Source organism: Erinaceus europaeus, chromosome X (assembly GCF_950295315.1).
Source record: "Erinaceus europaeus chromosome X, mEriEur2.1, whole genome shotgun sequence".
Classification (NCBI taxonomy): domain Eukaryota; kingdom Metazoa; phylum Chordata; class Mammalia; order Eulipotyphla; family Erinaceidae; genus Erinaceus; species Erinaceus europaeus.
Genome location: NC_080185.1, coordinates 57,842,342 through 57,869,119, shown reverse-complemented (window position 1 = coordinate 57,869,119; position 26,778 = coordinate 57,842,342). Strand labels below are relative to the sequence as shown.

The 26,778-nt window shown below is 40.0% G+C and overlaps 1 protein-coding gene across 2 annotated transcripts in view; it reads left to right on the top strand.

The window, feature by feature from the left end:
• Nucleotides 1–26,778, top strand: part of RNF128 (ring finger protein 128) — a 183,932-nt gene that overhangs the window by 70,524 nt on the left and 86,630 nt on the right. The window contains exon 1 of one of the 2 annotated variants that reach the window (XM_007530614.3): nt 5,631–6,377. The exons of the other annotated variant lie outside the window; for it this stretch is intronic. Coding sequence (XP_007530676.1) covers nt 5,885–6,377 — 493 coding nt within the window. The 5' untranslated portion in view covers nt 5,631–5,884. Of the gene's footprint in view, nt 1–5,630; nt 6,378–26,778 lie in introns of those variants that run through there. 2 annotated transcript variants of the gene reach the window in all.

The window sequence follows — 26,778 nt, the reverse complement described above, 5'->3', positions numbered from 1 at the left end:
TAAAACAAAAGTATATGATTGGGGGAGGGGTCAGAAAGCTCCCCAATCAAATCTCCATAGAGTGAAAGGACTTTGATGAAGTCATGATCTACACTCAGCTTCTTGGCTTTTCAAGCTTTGAAATTTGATTGGTAGTACAAGTGAGACTCGGCTCCTGGGGACTGACTCACACTTAACCAAATTCACATGAGACCAATATCTAAGCCAGAATGCCAATTGATTAATTTATAATGAGATGTATAACTTCCAAGTAGATCAGAACCAGTGTTTACTGATCGGTGCATTATCTCCCTGTAGACATATTTACATGAGGAGCTCAATGATAGTAAGAAGGTTGCTTGGTGAGGATGGACTTGAGGGCAAGGGCAGTTCATGAGATAATTTTAGTGATTCATGTCATTGAGCTATTTTAGACGGATTGCTCCTCACCGGTCTCTGTCTTCTGTCTTGCCCTTATGCCACCAGAGAATCTTCTTGAACCTAAAAATGATAATATTGTTCATTTGCCCTGCTGATTTCAATAGAAATTCACAATTTTAAATTAATTATTATAAAAGGTTTTAAAAAACATAAATGTTGAGAAACAGTAGTACTACTAGCATTTTCATACTCACCACTATAATCAGCAACTATAATTTCCCCATATTTACTTTCTGTGCATGTAATCTTTTTATTTTTAATTATTCATTACTGGATAAAAACAGAGATAAATTAAGAATGGAGGGGGATAGAAAGGGAGAGACACCTGCAGCAATGCTTCACCACTTGTGAAGCTTCCCCACCTTCAGGTGGGGATCAGGGGCTTGAACCTGCGACCTTGCATCCTGTAATGCCCTTGCTTAATCAGGTGTGCCACCTGCCACCTCTTTATGTTCATGTATGCAAGTCTATACTCCTTAACAAAGTTCTCTAAACTCTTCATGTTTTAGCACAGTCTACTTAATCAGTTTCATTTCCCTTGGCTTTCCTTTTGTGACTTACAACCTAACTATACTAAGTACTGAAACTTAGGTCCCTAATTATTCCATTATCTTCACATAATGTCTGAATTTCCTCACTCTTTTTGTATAACTGTTTGTTCTTTTTAATTTATTTTATTTATTTATTTATTCCCTTTTGTTGCCCTTGCTGTTGTAGTTATTGTTGTTGCTGTTGTTTTTGGATAGGACAGACAGAAATGGAGAGAGGAGGGGAAGGCAGAGAGGGGGAGAGAAAGATAGACATCTACAGACCTGCTTCACCACCTGTGAAGCAACTCCCCTGCAGGTGGAGAGCCGGGGCTCGAACCGGGATCCTTATGTTGGTCCTTGCGCTTTGCACCACATGCATTTAACCCTCTGCACTACCGCCAGACTCCCAACTGTTTGTTCTTAAAGATTCAGTGGCATACCTTTTTGCCATAGCCCTATATGCTTTTTTTCAGATATAAAATTTATTACATTGTACTATTACTACTTATTACATTGTATTATTACTGTCTATTTACTTCTCTGACTTTCCCACTAAATTGTGAATTCATTGAAGTGAGTACCATTTCCTTTGTTTCTATATGCCCACACCTCTCCAATTCCTTGCAGTTAGGAAATCAAGAATGGGGGGTGTTCAGCCTGCAGGTCATATAAGGCTCATGAAATAATTTGGTCTGGCCCTGCCAAGTTAGTCACAGTTATTTTCATAGCAACATTAAGTGCTACTTTGTAAGCTGATAATTTTGTATGACTTGAGAATGATGTTACAAATGTCCAAATGGCCCTTGGCAGGAAAAAAAAAGTAGGAGGTGGTCAGTGATCAGAAAAGTCAATTACCTGCGAGAGTTTCACCTATGTATGTCATAGAAAAATTAAAAAATCCGGTTCGAGCCCCCGGCTCCCCACCTGCAGGCAGGTCCTTTCACTGGCGGTGAAGCAGGTCTGCAGATGTCTGTCTTTCTCTCCCCCTCTCTGTTTTCCCCTCCTCTCTCCATTTCTCTCTGTCCTATCCAACAACAATGACATCAATAATAACTACAACAATAAAAACAACAAGGGCAACAAAAGGGAATACACAAATAAAATTAAATTAAAAAAAGAAAATTAAAAAATCAATACGTCTAAATAAAGCTCACCTTTTCTCTCTAAACCCTATCCACAATTAAAACTCTCCTCCTAATTAAAGGCCTCCCAATTTCATTTTTTTTCTAACCAAACACCTTAGCACAATGTTTAGCTCTTCCCCCTTTTCATCTTCCAAAGGAGTCCTGTTCAATCTCCCTCCAAAAACACATTCCCAATATTTCCATTTCTCATGGTCTCCATTGCCTCAGGTCCAGACCAGTTTTGTCTCTTAAGTAGAGCACTCTACCAATCCCCAGTCATTGCTCCCAGCTCCTAAGCTTGCCCTTACCCACTCCATTATTCACAGAGGAGTCATGATGATCTAAAAATTTCAGATCTGATTATATCACTCTCCATCAAAGCCCTGGTTAGATTACTCGGCCTTTTTCTTTTACTTTTTAATTGGTGACTTAATAGTGATTTAAAAGATTATAAGAACACAGGGGTTCCACACCCTACCTATGACCAAAGTTCTATGTCCTCCCACTCAAGGATAATCATCTTAGCTCTCCCAAGGCCTTAGAGACAGATTGGCTACCTTCTTTTTTTCCCTTTCTTCCTCTTCCTATTCTTCCCCTTCTCCTCCTCCTTCTTCTCCTTCTCCTCCTCTTCTTCTTTTGTAAATACATGTGTTTCAATTGTCTATAGTCCACATATAATTGAAACCATCTTTACTGTCTAAGCATAATCATCTCTAGTTTTATTCATTTTGTCCCAAATGACACACTACTCTCTTTCTCTCAAAAATATTTTATTTATTTACTTTCACGACAGAGGGGGGACGCCTAGAGCATTGATCAGCTCTGGCTTATGACATGAGAATCTTTTGCATGGAAGTCTATGCATGGGAGGAAGCTTCATGAGTGGTGAAGCAAGTACTACAGGTGTCTCTCTGTCTCCCTCTCTATCTATCTCCCTCTCCCCTTTCAATTTCTCTCTGTTCTATCAAATAAAGGAAAAAAGAAGGAGTCACTGGCCTCCAGGAACTGTAGATTTATTCTGCAGGTGCTGAGACCCAGCAACAACCCTGGTTCCAATTATGCATAAAATATCTCCTCAGCCCTATTCTCTGTTTAACTGCTGAGTAGTTCTACCTTGATTGTATGTTCCATAGCTTCTTTTTTCTAATAATTTTATTTATTTTGGATAGAGACAGAGAAACTGACAGGGAAGTGGGAGAGAGGGAGAGAGAGAGACACTTGTATCACTGCTTCACCACTCCTGAAGCATCCCCATGCAGGTAGTGCCCAGGGAATTGAACCTAGGTCTTATACACTATAATGTGTATGCTCAACTAGGTTCAGCAGCATCTGCCCCCACCCCTGTAACTTTTTTATTCAATCATTTGTCGATGGACATTTAGGTTGCTTCCAAAGTTGGGTTATTGTGAGAAATTCTGTTACACTGCTGGTGGGAATGCAAACTTGGGCAGCCATTATGGACAACAGTATTGAGAATCCTTCAACAAATAGAAATGGAGGGACCAGGCGGTGATGCACCTGGGTAAGCACACACATTACAGTGCACAAGGGCCAGAGTTCAAGCACCTGGTCCCCACCTACAGGGGGAAAGCTTTGAGTGGTGAAGCAGGGCTGCAGGAGTCTCTCTCTTTCCTTCACTCTATCTCCCCCTCCCCTCTCAATCTCTCTCTATCTCTATCCAATAATACAAATAAAAATTATGGTCCAGGGGGTGGTGCAGTGGATAAACCATTGGGCTCTCAAGCATGAGGTCCTGATTTCAATCCTCAACAGCACATATACCAGAGTGATGTCTGGTACTTTCTTTCTCTCCTCCTATCTGTCTCTTAATAAGTAAAATATTTAAAAAAAGAAAACAAACAGAAATGGAAATACTTTCTCATCCAGCAATACTACTCATAGTTCTTTGCCAACTTCATATTATTCATGGAATTGCATTATGTCTTAGAGGTCCTTCCCTTTTCTTTCCCAAAACTTAATTTTTATCTTAGTGATTAAATTTATTGGTTAGATATATGATGCTATTTGCCCAGTGCCTCCCTCCTTGGCCTGTGAAATTTCTTTTTAGCATTCTGTTTCAAGAAATTGCCCAATTATTTGAATTCTAGGTGCTATTCGGTTGTTTTGTTCATTTCCTCTATATTCCTGTTAAACCAGATGAGTATCAAATTTCAAATTGCCTCATGCTTTATTTTTTGAGGGGTGTTAGTAAATGTAGAACCAGGAGTGGTTGGTTGGTCACTAATTTAACAAGTTTGGGGCTGGATGAGAACTCAATCTCTTTGAAGTGAAGAAATGGCTACAACTGAATGGCGTGAACATATTTTTTGTTGACTATCAAATAAAAGTTACAACTTTAAGATCATTTTCAGAGTGTTCGGTCTCCAAACATCTTCAATAACAACAGTATTAACAGATAGTAATTTTCAAATCCTGCTAAGTGCTATTCTAATTGCTTTATATGCATGAGCATATCTGATCATCTGTACAACTCTGTAAGTACTATCCTCATTTTAATGATGATGAGGAGACTGATGATGACTCCCAAGGTCAGTAGCTATCCATAGCTACCAGACACCAGGTTTATTAATTCAGTTCAATCCCAGGCACGTTTATGGAACACACATGAGATGTAATAGTACACAGAGAAGACAAAAGATGGTATACTTACAGAGATAGTATAAGGTAATAGTGCCATGAGTGAATTGCCATGGTGAGTCAGTCTACCTGTAGGTTATGGAGAAAGATTTGGTAGTCAAGGTCTGGAATGGTGCATTCTTATCCATTTAGTTAAACCTAGTTTGTGGAAGGTGAAGGAAAGAGGTGTAGGTCTGAGGAATGTGAAAACAGTCATATATATACACATACACATACATATAGATTAAAGTAACTTCCATAAGGATCACTCGAGGCAACATGTTGAGCATTGAGCATGTAGTAAGTGCTGGAAGAAACTACAATGATATGACCCTTATTTACTGTAGGAAAGTACAAAGGTTAAAAGAGGAGGGAAGAAAAGGAGGACGAGGGGAGGAGGAGAAGGAGGAGGAGAAGGAAGAAGGAGAAAAACAGGAAGAAACAGGTTACACCCTCTTTCACCTCCAACACCACCCAACTCCTCAAATTCTCCAACTCTCCAACATGGGACTCTCAGACCCTTTGGGTCTGAGTTCTTTAGAAGTACTTTCCCAGCGTGCCATACTGAAACGTTCTTCTGGCAGATGTTAGGAGTGTGTGCATGTGTGTGTGTGTAGGGATGTATTCTTGGCATTAAAACAAAATTAAAAAAAAAATCTATGTGAGAGCTTTATGTTCCCAAATTCTCTAGTACCTCGCCTCTGGTTCTCTCTCTCTCTCTCTCTCTCTCTCTCTCTCTCTCTCATAAAAAACAAAACCAAAAAACAAAACATGCAAAAAAAAAAAACAACCCACCAAGCGACACACCTGGCTGCTCAGGCTGAACGCCTACTGGGATGCCTGCCCATCCTGTTACCCTTTTAAGAGGCGGATCCCGCAGTGTCCTTTCCTCTCTCCCAGCCACCTCTACCCCCAGTCGGCTGGGCGGAGCTTCATGCAAAAGCCCCAGAGCCCCGCGGGGCCGCAGCAGTAGCGAGGCGAGCTGGAGCTGGCTGAGCCGCGTCTGCTGCAACATCTCTGCTACGTGCCTGTGGGCTCTGGGCCGGCCAGGTCCTTGCTCCCGGGCCTCCCCGCCACACCTTCCTCGCGGAGGCGCGCCTAGTCGAGGCCAGGGTCCTCCGAAGTCCCGGGGGGCTTGTGCCCAACGCACCGAGGAACCTTTGAGTGAGCACCATGGGGCCGCGGCCCGGGGCTGGGGGCTCTTGCCGAGGTAGCTGCGGCTTCTCGCGACTGTCGGTGTGGTGTTTCCTTCTGGCGCTGAGTCCACATCCCCTGTGTTCCCGGAGTGCCGAGGCTGTGTGGACCGCGTACCTAAACGTGTCCTGGCGGGTCCCGAACACTGGAGTGAACCGCACCGTGTGGGAACTGAGCGAGGAGGGTGTGTACGGGCAAGATTCTCCACTGGAGCCGGTGGCTGGGGTCCTGGTCCCTCCGGATGGGCCCGGTGCCCTGAATGCCTGTAGCCCGCACACGAATTTCACTGTGCCCATGGTCCCGGGGAGCTGGAGCAGCACCAGTCAAGTCTCTTGGTTGGCCCTCATCCAGCGCGGTGGGGGCTGCACCTTCGCTGATAAGATCCATCTGGCTTATGAAAGAGGGGCCTCGGGAGCCGTCATCTTTAACTTCGCAGGGACCCGCAATGAGGTCATCCCCATGTCTCACCCGGGTGAGTGCCGCTGCTGCTAAATTATGCCCGTCCACAGCTCTGCCATGCTCAGTGCTCCCCCACTTCCTTGCCCCAAAGGAAAATGAGTACCCTTTCTGTCTCCTCTGAGGCAGGGTCCTGTCTTCCCAATCCACCACTGGCCTTCTCCGCCCCCAAAGCCCACCCCATAAACCCTGAGTGCGGGTTGGTCCAAAACCCCATCATAATTTACCTCTCAGGTGGAAAGGGATAACACAAATGAAGTGTGGGAGCTAGTAGCTGGGACTGTGAGGGCTGTTTATGTGGTCCTTTCCTTTGCTGGTGTTTCACAGGGGTGCCCTTGCCATGAAGGAAGTGGTGGTGGGCACGGAACTCTGAAATGACTGCGAGGGGGTGGTGGTGGGGGGAGGGACTACCTGAAAATTCTGTCTTCACTCTAGCGGTTTATCAACCTGGGACCCTCACCAGATTTCCCCCTCCTTTCTCTGTTTTTCCCTCCGTGGTTCCCATGATCAGGCATAAGCTTGTGTTACTGTGCCCTGTTAACCTCATTGCTGTTTGGTACAAACTTTGCTTAGTTCTTGACTCCTTCTTTGCCCAGAGGTATCAGGTCCTAATTGATTGTTGAGATCAGTGCCTTGGTTTGCCATAAAACTAAATTTGATTTTGATGACTGATTTGTGAAACAGGTGATTCATGCTGCTGGATAAAAAGGTGTATGCATGAGAATAACTAAGGTCTAGGCATTGGACACAGTGTCCAGGTAGGTGAATTTGTGGCACTAATTTGGGTTTCTATTTTCCCATCTTCAGTTACCCTTCAGTAACATTCTCTACCATCACCCCCCTTTTTGTGACTAGGTATCCATATAATATATATATAGTGATCCTAAATCCCAAAAGAACAAAGTATATTTTTCTGAGAAAATGCAAGACACATAATTGCAGTATATCATTGTTGTTAAAACTGGGCCTCAAGTCAGACCTTGGTTAAATTCCAGCTCCATTGCTTACTAGTCCTATGACCTTGGGCAACTTGTTTGAAGTCTTTGAGTCTGGGTTCCCCCATCAATCAAATGTGAAAGAGCTGAGAGAACTGCCCTCACAGGTTTGCCTTGAAGATGAAATGAAATAGAACTCATAAAGAGTCTAATACATCATTCTCTCATGTATTAAAGCCTAGCTGATAGGATGAGTTTTTTAGGAGTCACTGGGAAAGATGGAGTTGCTTAATTGTGTGTGTGTGTGTGTGTGTGTGTGTGTGTGTTCTTCAAATAGTATGAACAGCATTGCCCAAAGAGAGCAGTCGGTGGAGAATTGGAAATAACTCAGTAGATTTGGATTCTTTTAGCCCCTTCTCTATGCCAAGAGCATTGTGACCTTGTATAAATCACTCACTAGTCCAACTCTAGTGAAGAGGCTAAGTTGATAGAGTATACAGAGGTAACAGTGAGTTAGATGAACTTCTTTTTTTAAAAACTTTATTTATTTGTTATTTGATAGAGACAGAGAGAAATTGAGAGAAAGGGGGAGACAGAGAGGAAGAGAGACAGAGAGACAGCTGCAGACCTGCTTCATGGCCTGTGAAGCGGCTCCCCTGCAGGTGGGGAGCCGGGGGCTTGAACCAGGATCCTGACCTGTCCTTGTGCTTTGCGCGAGTTAGATAACTTTCAGATCTAAAACTCTGTGATTCTTAGTTTTTTATTAATTGAACAAAAGTATCTCTCCTAACTGATATTCCATTGGTGAAAAAGAAATTGCTGTTTGAAGGCTAATAATATTGAAGAATAAGAACTTCATACTTTTATTTATTTATTTATTGCCTCCAAGGTTATAGCTGAGTCTTGGTGCCAGCACTAGGAATCCACTGCTCCTGGCGGCCATCCCTTTTCTTCTTCCCATTGTTGTTGTTATTACTGTTGTTGTTGGGTAGGACAGAGAGAAATTGAGAGAGGAGAGGAAGAAAAAGATAGACACCTGCAGAATTGCTTCACCATTTCTAAAGCAACTCCCCTGCAGGTGGGGAGTAGGGGGCTTGAACTGGGATCCTTGCACCGGTCCTTGTGCTACACACTATGTGTGCTTAACCTGGTGTGCTACCGCCCGGCCCCCTAGTTATTTATTTTTAACCAGAACACGACTCAGCTGTGGCTTATTTATGGTGGTACCGAGGATTGAAGCTAAAACTTTGTATTCTCACATATAAGAGTTTCTTTGTATAACCATTCTGCTGCCTACCGCCGCCAGCTGCCTACCTAAATTCAAGGGCTTGATTTTCGTCTCTTCCAAATTATATTCCTTTGCATGAAGAATTTGGAATTGACGAATGCTCTTTGGTTAGAGCTCTTGCTAAACTGATTACGACCTACCTCAGTTAACAATGTAAGCTATTTTTCTGATAGATTTAGGGCACAGGAACATTGATTTGTGCTGAAGTCCCACTGTGTGCCAGGCAGTCTCTAATCATATTACTTCTACTTTATTGAGAGACAGTGTGCTGTAGCAGGAAAAGCACAGGCAGTGTAATTGTAGTCAGTGACGATCAAATTTGGTGGTTACCACACAATAGCTTGGTGTCCTTGGTCAGGTTCTTTAATTTCACTGTTTCAGATTCTCCATCTGTAAGATGGACACAATATTTACAGTGTTGAGCCAATTAAGGATACCTTAGGTTAAACCACCTGATAGGTAGCAAACATTCAGTTGAAGTTATTCCTTATAATCAACTAATACGAGCAGGATGCGTGGATTTATGTACAGATAGATGCTTCTACAGCTCTCAATTTGGAGACATAATTACATTGGGAATCTAATTATATCTGCTTTGTTTCAGGCTCTTGTATAGAAGTGCAGCCTGGCATATTGATCATTTAATTAAGCTGCACTCAGACAGGTATTTTGATACTTTTAAGATGTGCTTTTATTAGATTTGATGACTATAGCAAGCTTTACTAGTACACAAGATAGCTACATGAAGTCACATTTTCCCCCTTGAACTTCTGGAGAGACTACTTTTCAGCTGAGGGACATTGCTTTGCATCCATGTGTAGTTTTGAATACTTATTTGCAAACTGTTGTAGTGTTTACCTTGCCCATTCCTGAGAATAAGTGTAGGGCTTGCTGTCATCTTTAGTCAAAAATGACCAGCTTTGCATCTTAGTGGTTAAATGTTGCTTAACATAGTATATATCAGCCATAAATGAAAAAAATCATTTTCCTTTACAAATTTCCCTTCACCTATTTTCACCCAGGTTGTGCTTGAATTATTTGTTCGGAGTTCAAGTTTATGGTGAGCATCCACACACTCACTATCAGAGTCTTGGAATCATGGAGAACCCACTTGTTTCAAGTAACATAATTGGTTTAGAATATTTTATTTCAAACTTTTATTTCTTGGAGAAAAATATGTAAGACCAATGAACTAAACAATAAGGTGGTGGTAGAAGGTGTCTGTATCCTTGCATTAACCAATGTAGTTTCCTTTCGTGTTTTTTTTTCTCCCTTTCTTTCTTTCTCTCTTCCTTTCTCCCTTCCTTCCTTCCTTCCTCCCTCCCTCCCCCTCTCTTTCTTTCTTTCTTTCTTTCTTTCTTTCTTTCTTTCTTTCTTTCTTTCTTTCTTTCTTTCTTTCTTTCTTTCTTTCTAATTGCCACCCGGGTTATTGCTGAAACTTGCTGCCTGCAGGATGACTCTACCACTCCCAGAGACCATCCCCCTTTCACTTTGTTTTATTTGATAAGACACAGAAATTAAGCATGAACGGAAGATAGAGAGGGGAAGGGAAAGAGAAACACCTACAGCATTGCTTCACTGCTCATGAAATTTCCCCCCCCTGCTGGTAGGGACAGGGACTTGAACCCAGGTTCTTACACATAGCAAAATGTGTTCTATATCAGTTGTGCCTCCACCTAGATCCACCTCATATGGTTTCTTTTCTTCCTTGACATTATTTTCCCTTTCAAATTATTCAGAAAACCCTTATTTATATGGATGCAGAAATGCAAATAACATACTTAACAATAGTTTATTCAGCTATCTCTGGACATTTTTAAATCAAATTTATCCAGAAAACTCTGGTTTACCACTTAATTGCATTACGTAGCTTCTCTTAAATCTCAAGGTCAAGTAAGAGGCAGACAAAGCTTAGAGTAAGCACAAAAGCCATCCAAAATGTAGGATTGTTACAAGGAGACACACATGTTCCCATTATTGCACAATTAACTGTTATGCTTTGTCCAAGAAGAAGGGCCTGAACTTTACATGCTGTCTGATCAAACACAGCCCACGGCCTGAAGTAATGTAGGTACATGGTTGTAATAGATTTCTTGAGTGAACATGTGCAGGCATGAATTTATTGAGAGGCCTGTGCCAAGCTACAAACTTCATGATATATGACACATTTATAAGAACTTGAAACATCTTCAAAGAAATGACAGGAGGAAAATTATTCCTAATGTCTGTAAAAAACAAACACATAAACAAGCAAACTGAAGGAACCAAGCAATTTAAGCTAATGATCTAGTGGTCTCTAATGGGATACAGACTAATATGTTAAGCAGATAATTGTGTACATTGTTCAAATATAGGAGATCATATTGAGCTATTGGACTCTCAACTTACTATTTCCTAAGATTTCAACCACTTTTTTTTACTTCTCTAAATTTCAGTTTCCTCTATGTAAAATGGTCAAAATAACAATTGTGCCTCATAAAGTTGCTGGGACTAAATAATACAGGTAAAGTTTCCAAAGTAATATCTAGCATGTAGGAATTTACTGATTTTTTTTATCACAGTTAAAACAGTTATGTGTATTTTAGAAAGCAACAAATTAAATCCTGTGTTTGTAGTGCATAGTTTAACATTGAATAGACTACTTCATATTCTGGAATACTTCAAAGTTGACATTACTTAGAACCCTAACTTCAATCCTTTAGGAATATGACAAATAGACTGAATGCTTTGGTCCACCTGTGTTTGTCATTTGTATCCCTTCTCAAATAACTGCTTTTCTCCCAAGCTTCTAATGTTCTTTCTGTTCACAAATGACTTTGGCGTAGTGTTTTACACTAATACATCATCACCCTTCTTAACTACTTTCATTTAGTCTTTATTATTCCCCCCACCACCACCCCCCATGACCAGTTCCTCAGGCTGTTGACATTGAAGAAACAAAAACTTTTTTCTTTCTCTTTCCTTTTTCCTTTTTTCTTTTCTTCCTTCCTTCCTTCCATCCTTCCTTCCTTCCTTCCTTCCTTTCTTTCTCTCTTTCTTTCTTTCTTTTTAGTAGAGGGAAAGATTCAAAAGATGACAAGAGAAGTTAGATGGTGGCTATTTTTTTTTAATTTTATTTATTTATTCATGAGAAGTGATAGGAGAGAGAAAGAACCAGACTTCACTCTGGTACATGTGCTGCCGGGGATTGAACTTGGGATCTCATGCTTGAGAGTCCAAAGCCTTATCCACTGCGCCACCTCCCAGACCACAGATGGTGGCTATTTGCCAGTGGAAAAATGCCATTCCAAAATCAGTTCCTACATGCATCCTCTTTGATATGTCTGAAGTGGTCTTTGTGCCACTGTTGCCCACTCATCTTTTAGAGCCCTCTTTTTTTTCTGTTTTTTTTTTAATTTTTTGTACGTGAATAAGTCTCTTGCTTCTATACTCTCTCTTTTGTTTCATTTCTGTTGTTTTATTAATTTATTTAGCTAGCACCTCTTCTTCCTTATATCCACAGACAGACCCCCCAGTACTTCACCCTCTCTCTGATTTAAAAAGACCACCATATCCAGCTGATTCTATTACTTTAAAATTTTCACATATGTTCCCTTCTTTCTTACAACTGTTTTGACCTTGTTTTCAGTTCCTGTTTCTTCCCATGAGAACAATTGGAACCAATGGGAACAAATGCTTAACCTTCTAATTGGTCTCCCCAGTCATTTCTTCCGTCCATTTCTTCTTCTGAGCTGCCATTGGAACACAGCTCTGAATCTATATATCCACTGTTCAAAATTAATTTCTTGTGAATCTTAGATTACCTTTTTCAGTATAGTGAACATTTTATTTGTTTGTTTATTTATTGATTTACTTTTAAATTACACCACCGCTCTGCTCTGGCTTATGGTGGTGGTAAGGATTGAGCCTGGGACCTGGGAGCCTCAGGCATGAAACTCTATTTACATAACCATTATGATATCACACCAGTGCATACAAAACTCTTAGTAATATAATCCCAGATAGCTTTGAAGTGTCTTTGTTTGTTCATGTTTTTCCCAGCATGGTTTTTCTGGGACTTCATATCTGTACGACTCCACTGCTCCCAGAAGACATTTTCTTTTTCCCTTTTATTCTAGAGAGAAAGAGAAAGGGAATGAAAGTAGGAGACAGAGAATAAAAGACACCACAGTACTACTCCACAATTCCTGGAGACTCATGGAACTTCTCCCATGCAAAGTGCTCCCATATGGAGCTGGGGGCAGCAAACCTGGGTCCACATAGAACTGTGTGTTCTATCTCCCAGTCCCTGAAGTTTTACATACTTTTTCTCTCATGTTGATATTGAAAATTTATGTTTTACTATTAACATTCCTTGCTTATGGTTCTTTTTTTAAATATATATTTTATTCTTTTTTTTAAAAAAATATTTATTTATTCCTTTTTGTTGCCCTTGTTGTAGTTATTGTTGTTGATGATGTTGTCATTGTTGGATAGGACAGAGAGAAATGGAGAGAGGAGGGGAAGACAGAGAGGGAGCGAGAAAGATAGACACCTGTAGACTGCTTCACCGCCTGTGAAGTGTCTCCCCTGCAGGTGGGGAGGTGGGGCTCAAACCAGGATCCTTATGCTGGTTCTTGCACTTTGTGCCACATGTGCTTAATCCACTGTGCTACCGCCCGACTCCCTAAATATATATTTTATATAAGTTTTATTTTTTAATTTTTTAAATTATTATTTTTTTATTTACTGGATAGAGACAGCCAGAAATCAAGTGAGTGATAGAGAGGGAGAGAGACAGAGAGACACCTGCAGCACTACTTCACCACTCGCCAAGCTTTCCTCCTGCAAGTGGGGACTGGGGGCTCGAACCCAGGTCCTTGCACATTGTAATATGTGTGCTCACCCAGGTGCGCCACCACCCAGCCCCGCTTATGGTTCTTTTTGTGTGTGCATTTATTTCTTCCCAATTCTGATGGTCAAAACTTTGTGCATATTTCAAAACCAAACACAAATGTCTCCTCTTTGAAGCCTCACTCAATTCCTCCTTTCCCTCTTCTTATCATAGCCCACAACAAAACTATAATAATCTCATCTTTTTGCTCTGTGAGCCTTCAATTCTAATGCCAGAGGATCTTGAGATTCACTAAAAAAATTAATAATACATGATAGAGACTTTAAGTCACTGAAAATTTATCCAGAATCTATTGTATGCTAGATACTCTACTATTTGTATGAATGTATGTAATAATTATTAGCAAAATGAAGGAGCAAGATTATATACAAATGCTACAAGATTGGTCTTCTTTAGTGTGTGTGTCAAAGACCTCAAGCATTGCTGAATTCCATTCTTTCTTTCTTCCTCAATTTCTTTCTTTCTTTCTTTCTTTCTTTCTTTCTTTCTTTCTTTCTTTCTTTCTTTCTTTCTTTCTTTGCCAAAGCACTGCTCAGTTCTGGTTTATGATGCTACGGGAGTATTGAACCTGGGAGCCTCAGGCATGAAAGTCTGTTTACATAATCTTTGTGCTACACCTTTCCCCCCTACCTAGACCAGTTTTTCTACTCTTTATTTTAGGCAGAAAGAGTAGAGGATAGGGGTGGGGGAGGGAGGCAAAGAGAGAGAGACTGAGACTCCACAGCACTGGGGTCTTCATTTTAGAAAAAGCTTGGAAGTCTGTTTTAGGTATATTCCTCCAAGAGGCCCATGACTTTATTAATTTTTGCCTGAACCCAACAGCTAACATGCAGGTGGGCTATTGATATTGTCAGGAGAGATGGTGTCAGAGTTGGAAACAGGATAGAAAGCTGGATCAGGACAGAGAGCAGCTCCCAAATATGGGAAAAGTATATAAATACCATTAACTGTAAACTCCATCAAGCTAACCTAGGGCCCATGTCTGTTCATATTTAGCACAGGAGCCTGTGTAACCTCTGCACCCCCACCAGTGTTAACTTGCATTGCATGGTCATCTAGGAACATTCTATACTGCACTTATTTCAGGACTCATCTTCCTCGAGTGTTGACCCAACATCCCTTTGGAAAGTAGAACAGTTTCTAATGCTGTTGTTCTAGTTTGAGGTCAAGGTACTGTAGAGGCCCACAAGAGTGTCCACTATGTTGTTCCTGATGAAAATGACCAGTGATGGTGGAGAGAGGGATCTGTTAGAGGTCTAGTCCCATCATGTCTATGTGGAGATACCAGGATTCCCTACCTAGGGCCCCAGATGATGGCGTGGCCTTGTAGTGACCAAAAGAGCCATCATTAAAGTATGCCAGTCTCTTGCCCTTATCCAGCTTTTATAGTCCCTACTTTGACAAGGTTAGCCTTAGAGTGATGGAGGGAAGTGAAATAGGAAGTAGGTAAGGAGGGTATCTAGGTCTAAGTAGAAACTATTTGATTAGGTACTTCATGGTATCTTTTTTAGGTCTTTCTACTTGCTTGCTGCACTTACTGAGTCACTGTAGACTACTGCGTACTTTTACTTTAAGGTATATATTTTCCCCTAACTTATGGATACATGTGGACATGTGTTCTATCTCACGTGCCCTGGTCTATATCTAGGTTCTGTGGCTTTGTTAGGAAGTACACCACCCGAAATGGAATTGAGCTAGGAAAGGCACTTTAGGTTTTATTTATTTTTATTTTATTTTTTTTATAAAAAGGAAACACTGACAAAACCATAGGATAAGAAGGGTACAACTCCACACAATTCCCACCACCAGAACTCGTATCCCTTCCCCTCCCCTGATAGCTTTCCTATTCTTTATCCCTCTGGGAGTATGGACCCAAGGTCATTGTGGGATGCAGAAGGTGGAAGGTCTGGCTTGTGTAATTGCTTCCCCGCTGAACATGGGCATTGGCAGGTCGATCCATACTCCCAGCCTGCCTCTCTCTTTCCCTAGTAGGGTGGTGCTCTGGGGAAGTGAAGCTCCAGGACATTGGTGGGGTTGTCTATCCAGGGAAGTCTAATCAGCATCCTGCTAGCATCTGGAACTTGAGTTAACATGCAAAGCCAAACAAGTTGTTGACTGATCATGAACCTAAAGGCTGGAATAGTGCAGATGAAAAGTTAGGCGGTCCTCCATTTTGTAGATAGCTAGTAGGCGTATTTTAGTTATATTCCAAAGGGACTGTGGTTATACTAGTTTTTTTTTAGTTTTTAAAGACAATGTGATCTAGGTGACAAGGAAAGAATAATGCACCTTTCACATTAATTTTCTTTTCATGTTGTTTTTTAATGTTTTAAAAGCTCTATTTATGCCAATATTCAATTTATGTCTCCAATTAAAATTTTTGCATGGAGGGTGTGATTGGTAGTGTGCTCATAGAACACACGTATCATCATGTGCAAGGAACTGGTTCAAGCACCCCAGTTCCCACCTGCATTGGGGAAGCTTCTGGAACAGTGAAGCAGAACTACAGGTGTCTTTCTCTTTTCATCTCTGTCCCTGCTGTATCTCAATTTCTCTGTCCTATCAAAAAGAAAAAAAAATCTTGCATTGAGCATGTTGGTGAATGTAGCATTCCATAACATAAAAACTTCAAAAGAGAGAAATATAGGGAGTTGCGCGGTAGCACAGCAGGTTAAGTGCAGGTGGCGCAAAGCACAAGGACTGGCATAAGGATCCCGGTTCCAGCCCCCTGGCTCCCCACCTGCAGGGGGTCGCTTCACAAGTGGTGAAGCAGGTCTGCAGGTGTCTCTCTTTCTCTCCCCCTCTCTGTCTTCCCCTCCTCTCTCCATTTCTCTCCGTCCCATCCAACAACGACAATATCAATAACAACAATAAAACAACAAGGACAACAAAAGAGAATAAATAAATATTTTTTAAAAAGAGAGAAATATAGTTTGATCAGCAAATTGTTTTTCTAAGCATATAAAGAACTTCACTGTCCCAGTCTCTGGAAGATGTGTTATCTCATACAAAATGACACAGTGGAAGATGTGTTATCTCATACAAAATGACACATTTAATTTCCGTTCTCAGATGTAAAATGGAGGAGAGAAAAGGTAATAAATAACAAAGACATTTCTAAATAATATTATGATTATTGAATTAAGCATGCCATTTGCAAAAGAACTTGGAAAGCATGGAAAAGTATATAAAACCAACCATAAATTCACAATGCAGAAATCACCATTAAAATTCTCTTGTTGTTGCCTCCTCCCTTTTTATGAGTAAGTATAATTTTATATCCTACTTTTAACATAGTAGATGTTTTTCATTTGTATTAATGTAATGTTAATAAAATACAGAAAGTTCAGTGAAAGAATATATATCTACTTTAACACTTAGGGGTATTTTGTTGTTTTCTTTTTTGTTTCAAATACATATTGCTTAAATAATTATAACTGTATACTACACATAATTATAGATCCTCTTTGTTATTGTAAGCATTTCCACATGTAATTAAAAATAGAAAGAGGGCTATTTTCTAAGGTTTAGGTGGTTGTCTTAGATTAGAGAGACAGGGACTGAACCTCTCTTCCATGGCCAGTAGAAAGGAAGTATAGAAATAGTGATGATAAGTTGTACCCCTCCTACCTTATGCTTTTGTTCACTAATCCTTTCTTAAATAAAAAATTTAAAAATAAAAAAAAATAAAAAAAAAGAAATAGTGATGATGGAAATGGGCTTGAATTGGAATTTTTTAAAAAAAAATGTATGGATTACATCAGCTTTACATAAAAATAGGTTCAGTATTGATACATGTGACCTTACATGCATGACCTTTTGTGGCCTTGGTCTTTTGAATGATTTGATCACTGTTCATGCTTTAGCCCATTTTCTCCCACCATATTTCTGTAGCTGATATCTTAGTCACAGGTAACTTTTGCACCTTTCTTGATGCTTGGATAGATTGACTAAAATGGTTGTTCATTTTCATATTAACTAATGAACTGTAAACTCATGCTGGGGGTGGGTTCCAAAATTTTACTTGGTAGATCACCACCTATATCACCTATATTTCAATGCTTCTTCTTCTCCTTCTCCATCTCCTTCTCCTTCTCCTTCTCCTTCTCCTTCTCCTTCTCCTTCTCCTTCTCCTTCTCCTTCTCCTTCTCCTTCTCCTTCTCCTTCTCCTTCTCCTTCTCCTTCTCCTTCTTCTTCTTCTTCTTCTTCTTCTTCTTCTTTTGGTAACTGTTACAGAAGTATAACTTACATGCTGAGGGGATAAAGAAATCATTAATGCATAACTCAGTGAATTTACACAAGGTGAACACTCCTGTGAACCCAGATCAAGTAACAGAACAGCATCTAAACCCAAAAAGACTACCTTGCCTCCATGATTAAGATTGTTTGTAACTGTGCAGTTAGCTATCAGCTTTGTCTCTTGAAAGAATGACCTCTTCTGGCATGTGCTAGGAACCCAGTCAACCACAGAAATGGTCTTCACTGAATTGGAACTGGTTACTGTTCGTTAAACACGGTAGGACGTTATTTCCAAGCACAGAATACTTGCACCTTTTGATGTAGTCCCTAAATCAATTCAAAGCCACCACATTGTGCAGACAACACCCACTGTCTATGCCAGGAAGAGCAGAACACAGAGGTTCTTGTTGTTATTGTCTCCTGTCCTTTTTTTTTTTTTGCTTGTATGTCTTTCTGCATATATATCAAATCATATCATATCATATCATCATATCATATATTGTTGCTGCTTTAATTGGCCATAGGACTTATTGCATTTTTGATTTTTTTTTGAAAGAAAGTTTAGTTATTTATGCCTAGACTGAATGAGACCACTTGTGATTTACTTGGTTTTAATGCTTGAATGCTCAAGTTAGATACAAATCAGTGATTCTTTTTTTTTCTTTTTTATTTAAGAAAGGATTAATTAACAAAACCATAGGGTAGGAGGGGTACAATTCCACACAATTCCCACCACCCAGTCTCCATTTCCCACCCCCACCCCTGATAGCTTTCCCATTCTCTATCCCTCTGGGAGCATGGACCCAGGGTCATTGTGGGTTGCAGAAGGTAGAAGGTCTGGCTTCTGTAATTGCTTCCCAGCAATTACAGAACATGGGTGTTGACTGGTCGGTCCATACTCCCAGTCTGCCTCTCTCTTTCCCTAGTAGGGTGGGTCTCTGGGGAAGCGGAGCTCCAGGACACATTGGTGGGGTCTTCAATCCAGGGAAGCCTGGCCGGCATCCTGATGACATCTGGAACCTGGTGACTGAAAAGAGAGTGAACATACGAAGCCAAACAAATTGTTGAGCACTCATGGACCCAAAGCTTGGAATAGTGGAGAGGAAGTGTTAGGAGGGCACTCACTGCAAACTCTAGTGTACTTCTGCTTTCAGGTATATATTTTGCAGTAGTTTACGGATACATGTGAACATATGCTCTCTCTCTCACAGAAACTGGTGTATATCTAGGTTTTGGGACTTTGTTAGAAAGTGAACCACCTGAGATGAAATTAGAGTGTACTATAAAAGGAAAGGTCTCACCTGAGTAATGAAGTTGAAGGGTTGTCATTCCACATGTGAAGTCTCTGGACACAGTCTGAAGTGAAGCATGTTGAGGTGGCAATCGTTGTGTTGGTTAGGTTGTGATCGGCAGATGCAATATTATTTGATATGGATTGGGAGAGGCATACGGGAAAGTGGGCCCTATCCAAGGGTTCCAGGACTGGGGGAAGTAGAGGCTCTATAGTGGAGATGTGAGGTTCCTGCTGTCTTAGGGTTCAAAAAGACAATGGATAGTTAATGTTATCATCACATTATTTGGTAATTGGGTTAACTTTGAAAAGTCCTTTTGTTAGGGTTTGCTGTACAGTACCCAGTATCTTGTATATAGCTGTGCTATTGGTTGCTTCCAAATCAGTGATTCTTAAGTTAACCCTATTTATTTTGGCCTTGTTTGAAGAGAGATGGCTAACAATAACTTCTTATGTGTGTATACGTTATATATATATATATATATATATATATATATATATATATATATATATATATGAAAGAGAACCAGAGCATTATTTTGGGACCTCATACATGTAAGTTGGAGAATCCACCCACTGTGTATCTGCCAGGGTTGAAAATCTTTATCATCTTAGATAAAATGTTGAGGTAACTTAGATAAATATTATTTGCAACTAAAAAGCTTAGCTTTTAAAAAGAGGGACCATGGCAGGGGTGGGGCAGGCAGTGTTTCACCTAAAGTGCTCACATTACAGTGTGCAAGGATAGAAGTTCAAGCCCCTGGACCCTACCTGTAGAGAGAGAGCATCACAGATGGTGAAGCAGTGGTGCAGGAGTCTCTCTAGATCTCTCCCTGTCCTCCCCTCCCTTTTACTTTTTTTCTCTGTCTCTATATAATAATTAATAAATATTTTAAATGCTTAATAAAAGAGGGACCAAGTAGCCTGGGATGTGGTGCAGTAGATAAAGCACTGAATTTATATGCATAAAGATTTATTTAATCTAGTATGTGACCCGGAGTGTGGTGTGACTCTGGTGTTCTCTCTCTCTCTCTCTCTCTCTCTCTCCCTCCCTCTCTCCCTCCCTCCCTCTCTCCCTCCTTCCCTCTTCCTCTTCCTCCCACTCTCCATATCTCCCTCCCTTTGTCTCTCTCTCACCTTCTACCTAGCAAAAAAGGAAGAAAAAAAAGAGTAGGCCAGTAGCAATAGAATTTTGTAGGTGCAAAACCCCAGCAGTGTTGTGATGACGAAAACAGACACAAAAGTGTTAGCCTTTGTTATTTGTGGCCAGTGATATTACGGAGGATTATTGTTCTTTCAGTTTTCATTTTTCCGTATTTTCTAAACCTCCTATCATAAATCTTGTAATGATATACTTGTAATGAGAGGTTAGTTACTTTTTAATGCGCCTCTAGGAACTCACACATGTACAATACTATTGCTCCAGGTTAAGTTTTCATTCTTAGAAGGAAGAAAGAAGGAAGAGAGAAGAGAGAGACTGACAGAGAGAAAGGGTAGATAACACAGCACCACTTCACCATCCATGGTGAATTGCTATCCTTGGTGCTCTCATGTGTACTAGGGCTCAACATGTGTTAAGAGGCATGCTCTACTAGGAGAACTATCTTCCATAGAAGTCAGTTATCTAAAAAATAAAAAATACTCCAGTGGTGCTGATAAATCCCAGAGAAAGCTTCCATACTGTGTATAGCAACAACAGTAGCAAAGCCTATCTGATAATAAAAATTACTTATAGACTACTAGGGAAATTTAAGAATGGTTTTTCCTTTTAAAGACATATAATGCCTATGATACCAAGCATTGTCCTTTCTTATTAATATTAACTGGTTTCTCTTTTCATTAGTGATTTAATATCCATTTACAAAATTATGGGATGACAGGGGTGTAATTCCACACTGTTCCCACCACCAGATTTCTGTGTCCCCAAACCCTCCACTGGAAACTGCAGTAGTTCTCCCAAGGTCACAGATGTGGTTTGACTATTATTTCTATGACTATTATGACTATCTATCTATCTATCTATATGACTATTTTTTCTATGTCCTGCCTTCTCTTCCTTTCTTAAGTCACACCTACACTTATTACTACTTCCAACTTTCCTTTTTTTACTTTTCTTTTTCCAGGTCCTAATGGAGTTGGAGATTAGAGTCATCTGATCATCTTCCCCTAGAATTTCTCCCCTTTGGGGGTATGGACCAAAATTCCTTATGGGGTACAGAAGGTGGGAGTTCTGCTTTCTGTAATTGTTTCTCCACAGGACATGGGCATTGGCAGGTCAATCCATACCCTCAGTCTGTTTCTGCCTTTCCCTAGTGGGGTAGGGCTCTGAGGAGGTGGGTATTCAGGACTCATTGATGAGGTCATCTGCCCAGAGAGATCAGGATGGAACCATAGTAGCATCTGCAACTTGGTAGCTGAAAGGCAATAAGGTATAAAGCAGGGCAAAGTGTTCTATAAACAGGAACCAAAAAGTAGTAATAGAGAAGATGAGATTAGGGATCCTTGGGTGGTAAGCTAAGGTCCTTGATAGGCCTTAAGGGGTCTTTTAATGACATTCCTGATGGAAATGACCAGTGATGATGGAGAGAGGGATCTATTAGAGATCTTGGCACATATTGTCTATTGGTGGATCCAAGGATTCCCTGACAAGGGCCCCAGAGGAGGAGGTGGCCTAGTATTGGCCCAAAAGGCTGTCAAAGTGAACCAGTCTCTTGCCCTTATCCAGTTTTTGTAGTCTTTTCTTTATCTAATAAGCTTAGACATTCTCCAGGTTGTTACAGCATTGATTCTCATTTGTTGTATCCAAACTCATTTATGGGATCTGGTCATGGGAGACCTAGGGTTTTATTGTGATTTAAGTTAACCTTAAGTTTTACTGAATTTACTTGTTAGGTGATTCTAATAAAAAATTGTCACATGGACAATAATTGTCCTTCAGTTGATATATATTTGCCATTATACCTCTTGGTCAACTGTATATAGTGTTTCTTCTAAAGACTATCAAGGGGTGGTAATAATGCTGATAATATCAGAAGAGGTTAGGAGATACCTTACTTTCTTTTGTGTAATTAGTTGAGTAGATAGAGTATTTGAGAGAAGTAAAGGTATGAGAGGAAGGTGTCTAGGCCTGAGCAGTAAATATTTGATTAGACAATTTATAGTGCCTTCTATAGTCCTTTCTACTTGCTTGCTGTACTTATTAGGTCTAAGACTAATCACAGAGGACTATTAAGCATGTTTACTTTGAAATATATAGTTTATCCTAATTTATGGATATGAACCCAGTACCCTAATCCCTAGCCTATATATAGGGTCTATAACTTTATTAGAGAGTGTGTCATTTGAAATGGAACTACGTAGTCCCATATGTTAAAAAAGGTCTCACCAGATTATTGGAGTTGAGATGTTGACATCTCAGGCTTCACTTCCCTGGACACAATCAGAAGCAAAGCATAACGTAGCATTATGGAACTGTCTGCATTGATTTAATATCACAGGGTAGAGGATCAAGAGAGGAGGCATCCAGAAATACAAGCAAAACCCCAGAGATTCCATGACTGGGAGAAATCTTGATTTTAAAGAGAATGGGAAAAGTTCCTTGCATGCTTTGTGTTTAAGAAGGCAGTAGATAATTATTATTATAACCGAGTTTCTTGGGAGCTTGGTTTACTTTGAAAATCCTACAATTGGATTGACCATGCCATATTTGACCTCACCATGATTTCTGTCATTTAATGCCATCTACAAATAACTATATCTTAGATACTGACAGGACCAACTGATTCTGTTCTATCTGGTCTAACATTGTAGATAACTTAATATTTGACAAAAAGTTATTTTTATAAATGCTTTAACAATTTAAGCCCAGTATGAGAATTCTCTCAGTTTATAAATTTGAAACATGAAGTTCTTAGATTAAATGAATATAAGGAGTCGGGCGGTAGCACAGCAGGTTAAGCACAGATGGCGCAAAGCACAAGAGCTGGCGTAAGGATCCCGGTTCAAGCCCCCGGCTCCCCACCTGCAGGGGAGTTGCTTCACAAGCAGTGAAGCAGGTCTGCAGCTGTCTCTCTGTCTCTTTCCCTCTCTATCCCCCTCCCTTCTAAAATTCTCTCTGTCTCTATCCAGAATAAATAAGTAAAATAATTTTTTTAAAAGATTAAATGAATATATACTCTGAACTGAAATCTAGGCAGTTAAAGAAATTGAGATATTCAATCTATTACTTCCTAACAAATTGAGTAGTGATTTATAAGATTATAGGTTAATCAGAGTATAGTTTAACACCTTTCCACCACCAAAGTTCTGATACCCTACTCCTATCCCTTTACTGTGGACCTGATAGTTCACCATCCCCCAGAGTCTTTTACTTTGGTGCAGTACTCTAAACCCAAGTTCTACTTTCTGTTTCCCTTTCTGTTCTGATTTCTCAACTTGTGTTTATGAGTGGAAACATCCCATATTCATCCTTCTCTTTCTAGATTATTTCAGTTACCATGATTCCTTATAGCTCCATCCAAGATGGGGTGAACTAAGTGAATTAATTATTCTTAATAGCTGAGTAGTATTCCATTGTATATATATACCACAACTTATGCAGCCATTCAACTGTTATTGGCCATCTGGACTGCTTCCAGGTTTTGGTTATTACAAATTATGTTGCTATGAACATAAGTATACACATATTTTTGCATGGGTGTATTTGACTCCTTAGGATATATCCTCAGGAGGGGATTTACTGGGCCATAAGGCAAATCTATTTCTAGCCATGTGAGCACTCTTCAGACTGCTTTCCTCATGGGTTGGACCAATTTACATTCACACCAGCAATGCAGGAGGGTTCTTTTTGCCTCCACAATCTTTCCAGGATATGTTACTGCTATCATTTCTGGTGTATGGCATTCTCACAAGGATGAAGTGGTATCTTCATTGATGTCTTTTTTTTTTTTTTTTGCCTCTAAGGTTATTACTGGGGCTTGGTGACTGCACCATGAATACACTGCTCCTGGAGGCTGTTTTTTCCCTTTTGTTGCCCTTGTTGTTTTATCATTGTTGTGGTTATTATTGTTGTTGTTGATGTCATTGTTGGTTAGGACAGAGAGAAATGGAGAGACGAGGGTGTTGTTTTCGATGGGTTATGTTGTTTTCGCCGGGCTGGCTTCACAGGTGGGTAACAGATGACCAGGGACTCATGGTTGAGCTGTAGGCAGTATCTCTTTATTCATGCAGGACGCAGCACAATCTAAGCTGAGTTAAGCTAAACTCAAGGTAAAAGTACCCTAAAACTCACAATGCTGTCTTTATATATACTTGCCAAGTAAGGTGGAAACAGGATGTGACATAGAGAGGGTGGAGAGAAAAGTGACTGGTGAAAATCAGAGTGTGACAAAGAGGGGGCAGATTAGGTGAGAATCCTATCACTGAACCACAAATGCCCTGGAGGGAGGGTGGAACTTGTTAACAGTGGTTATGTAAATAGAATGAAGTGGTTATGTAAGTAGAATAGTGTTAAGCAGGGGGGATTTAAACCAAATGAAACAGAAGGGGTCTCATGCATACCAACACAAGGGGAAGACAAAGAGGGGGAGAGAAAGACACCTGCAGACCTGCTTCACCACTTGTGAAGCGAACCCCCTGCAGGTGGGGATCTGGGGCATCGAACCAGGATCCTTACGCCCATCCATAAGCTTCACACCATGTGTGCTTAACCTGCTGCACTACTGCCCGACCCCCTCATTGATGTCTTTCTTTGCATTTCTCTCATAGTCAATGACTGGGAGCATTTTTTTCATATGTCTGATGGCTTTTTGGATATCTTCTTTAGTGAATATTATGTTCCTATCCTATACCCATTTTTGGATGGGGTCATTTTTTGGTCTTGCTGAGTTTTGGTGAGCTCTTTAAATTTTTTGGTTATTAGCCTCTTGTCTGATGTATGGCATGCAAAGATTTTCTCCCATCCTTTGAGGAGTCTCTTTGTTTGGGTGGTGGTTTCTTCTTCTGTGAAGAAACTTTAATTTACTGTAATCCCATCAGTTTACTATTATTTTTTGTCTTCCCTACAATTGGATTTGTATCACTGAAGATACCTATAAAATTTTGATGGAAAAGAGTTCCATTTTCCTCTAAGTATTTGATAGCTTCTTGCCTAACATTCAAGTCCTTGATCGATTTAGAGGTTTTTTTTGTGTGGTGAAATAGTGTTTCAGTTTCATTCTTCTGCACATTTCAACCCAAGTTTCCCAATATCATTTGTTAAAGTGACTCTCCTTTCCAGATTTAATAATGTGGAAAAATTATATGTTCATGGGTGTGAGGATTTATTTCCTGGTTCTTAATTCTGTTTGACTGGCCAGTGTTTCTATTTTTGTTCCAGTACCAGGCAGTTTTGATTACAATGGCCTTATAATATAGTTTGAGTTCTGGGAGTGTGATACCTCCAGTTCTATTCTTTTTTCTCAAGATTTTTTGGTGATTCTAGTTTTTTTCTGGTTCCAGATAACCTTTTATTTCTTTGGTTCTATTATTTAAGAAAAAGTTGTTAAGACATTGATGAGGATTGCCTTAAGTTTGTGTAGAATACTCATTTTGATTATGCTAATTCTTCCCATCAGTAAAGATGGAATATCTTTCCACTTCTTTGTATCTTTTTCTATCTCCTTGAATAGTGACACATAGGTTTTTTACAGATATTTTCTTAGTTATCTCTATTTATTTATTGGATAGAGACAGCCAGATATTGAGAAGGAAGGTGGTAATATAGAGAGCTTAGTGCTTGCATAAAGAAATGCCACTGACCTTTGTATGTTAATTTTGTGGCCTGACAAATTACTCTATTGCCTGATATCCCAGTAGCTTTCTGCTGGATTCTTTAGGTTTTTCTATGTATACTATCATATTTTCTGCAAATAGTGAGAGTTTGACTTCCTTTCTTCCAATCTATATCCCTTTAATCCTTTCTCTTGAGACAGGCTGGGAGTATGGATCTACCTGTCAATGCCCATGTTCAGTGGGGAAGCAATTACAGAAGCTAGACCTTCCACCTTCTGCATCCCATAATGACCCTGGGTCCATACTCCCTGAGGGATAAGGAATAGGAAAGCTATAGGGGGAGGGGATGAGATATGGAGTTCTGGTGGTGGGAATTGTATGGAGTTGTAGCCCTATTATCCTATGTTTTTGTCAATGTTTTCTTTTTATAAATAAAAAAAGAAAGAAAAAAGTAATAAAAAATCCTTTCTCTTGCCTGATTGCTATGGCAAGAACTTCCAGTACTATTGAGTAGTGATGGATAGTGGGCAGCCCTGTCCAGTCCCTGATGTGAGTAGGGATGCTTTCAGCTTCTCAGTTTTGAGTATGATGTTGGCTGTGGGTTTGTTGTAAATGGCCACCCCTATCTTAATAAATTTTCCATCTATTCACATATTTTGTAGTATTTTGATCATGGAGGGATGTTAGATTTTGTCAAAGGCTTTCTTTGCATCCATTGAGGTAACTGTGGTTTTTTGTTTTGCTTTTACTGATGTGGTAAATCACATTGATTACTTTACAGATGTTGAACCAGCCTTGCATTCCTGGGATAAATCACACTTGATCGTGATGAACAGTCTTTTTAATATAATTCTGTATCTGGTTGGCTAGGATTTTGTTCAGTAATTTTAGCATCCATGTCCATCAAAGATATTTTTATGTCGTTTTCTTTTTTTGTTTTGTCTGCTTTTGATATCAGGGTGATGTTATTTTCATAGAAAGTGGAAGAGGGTATTCCTG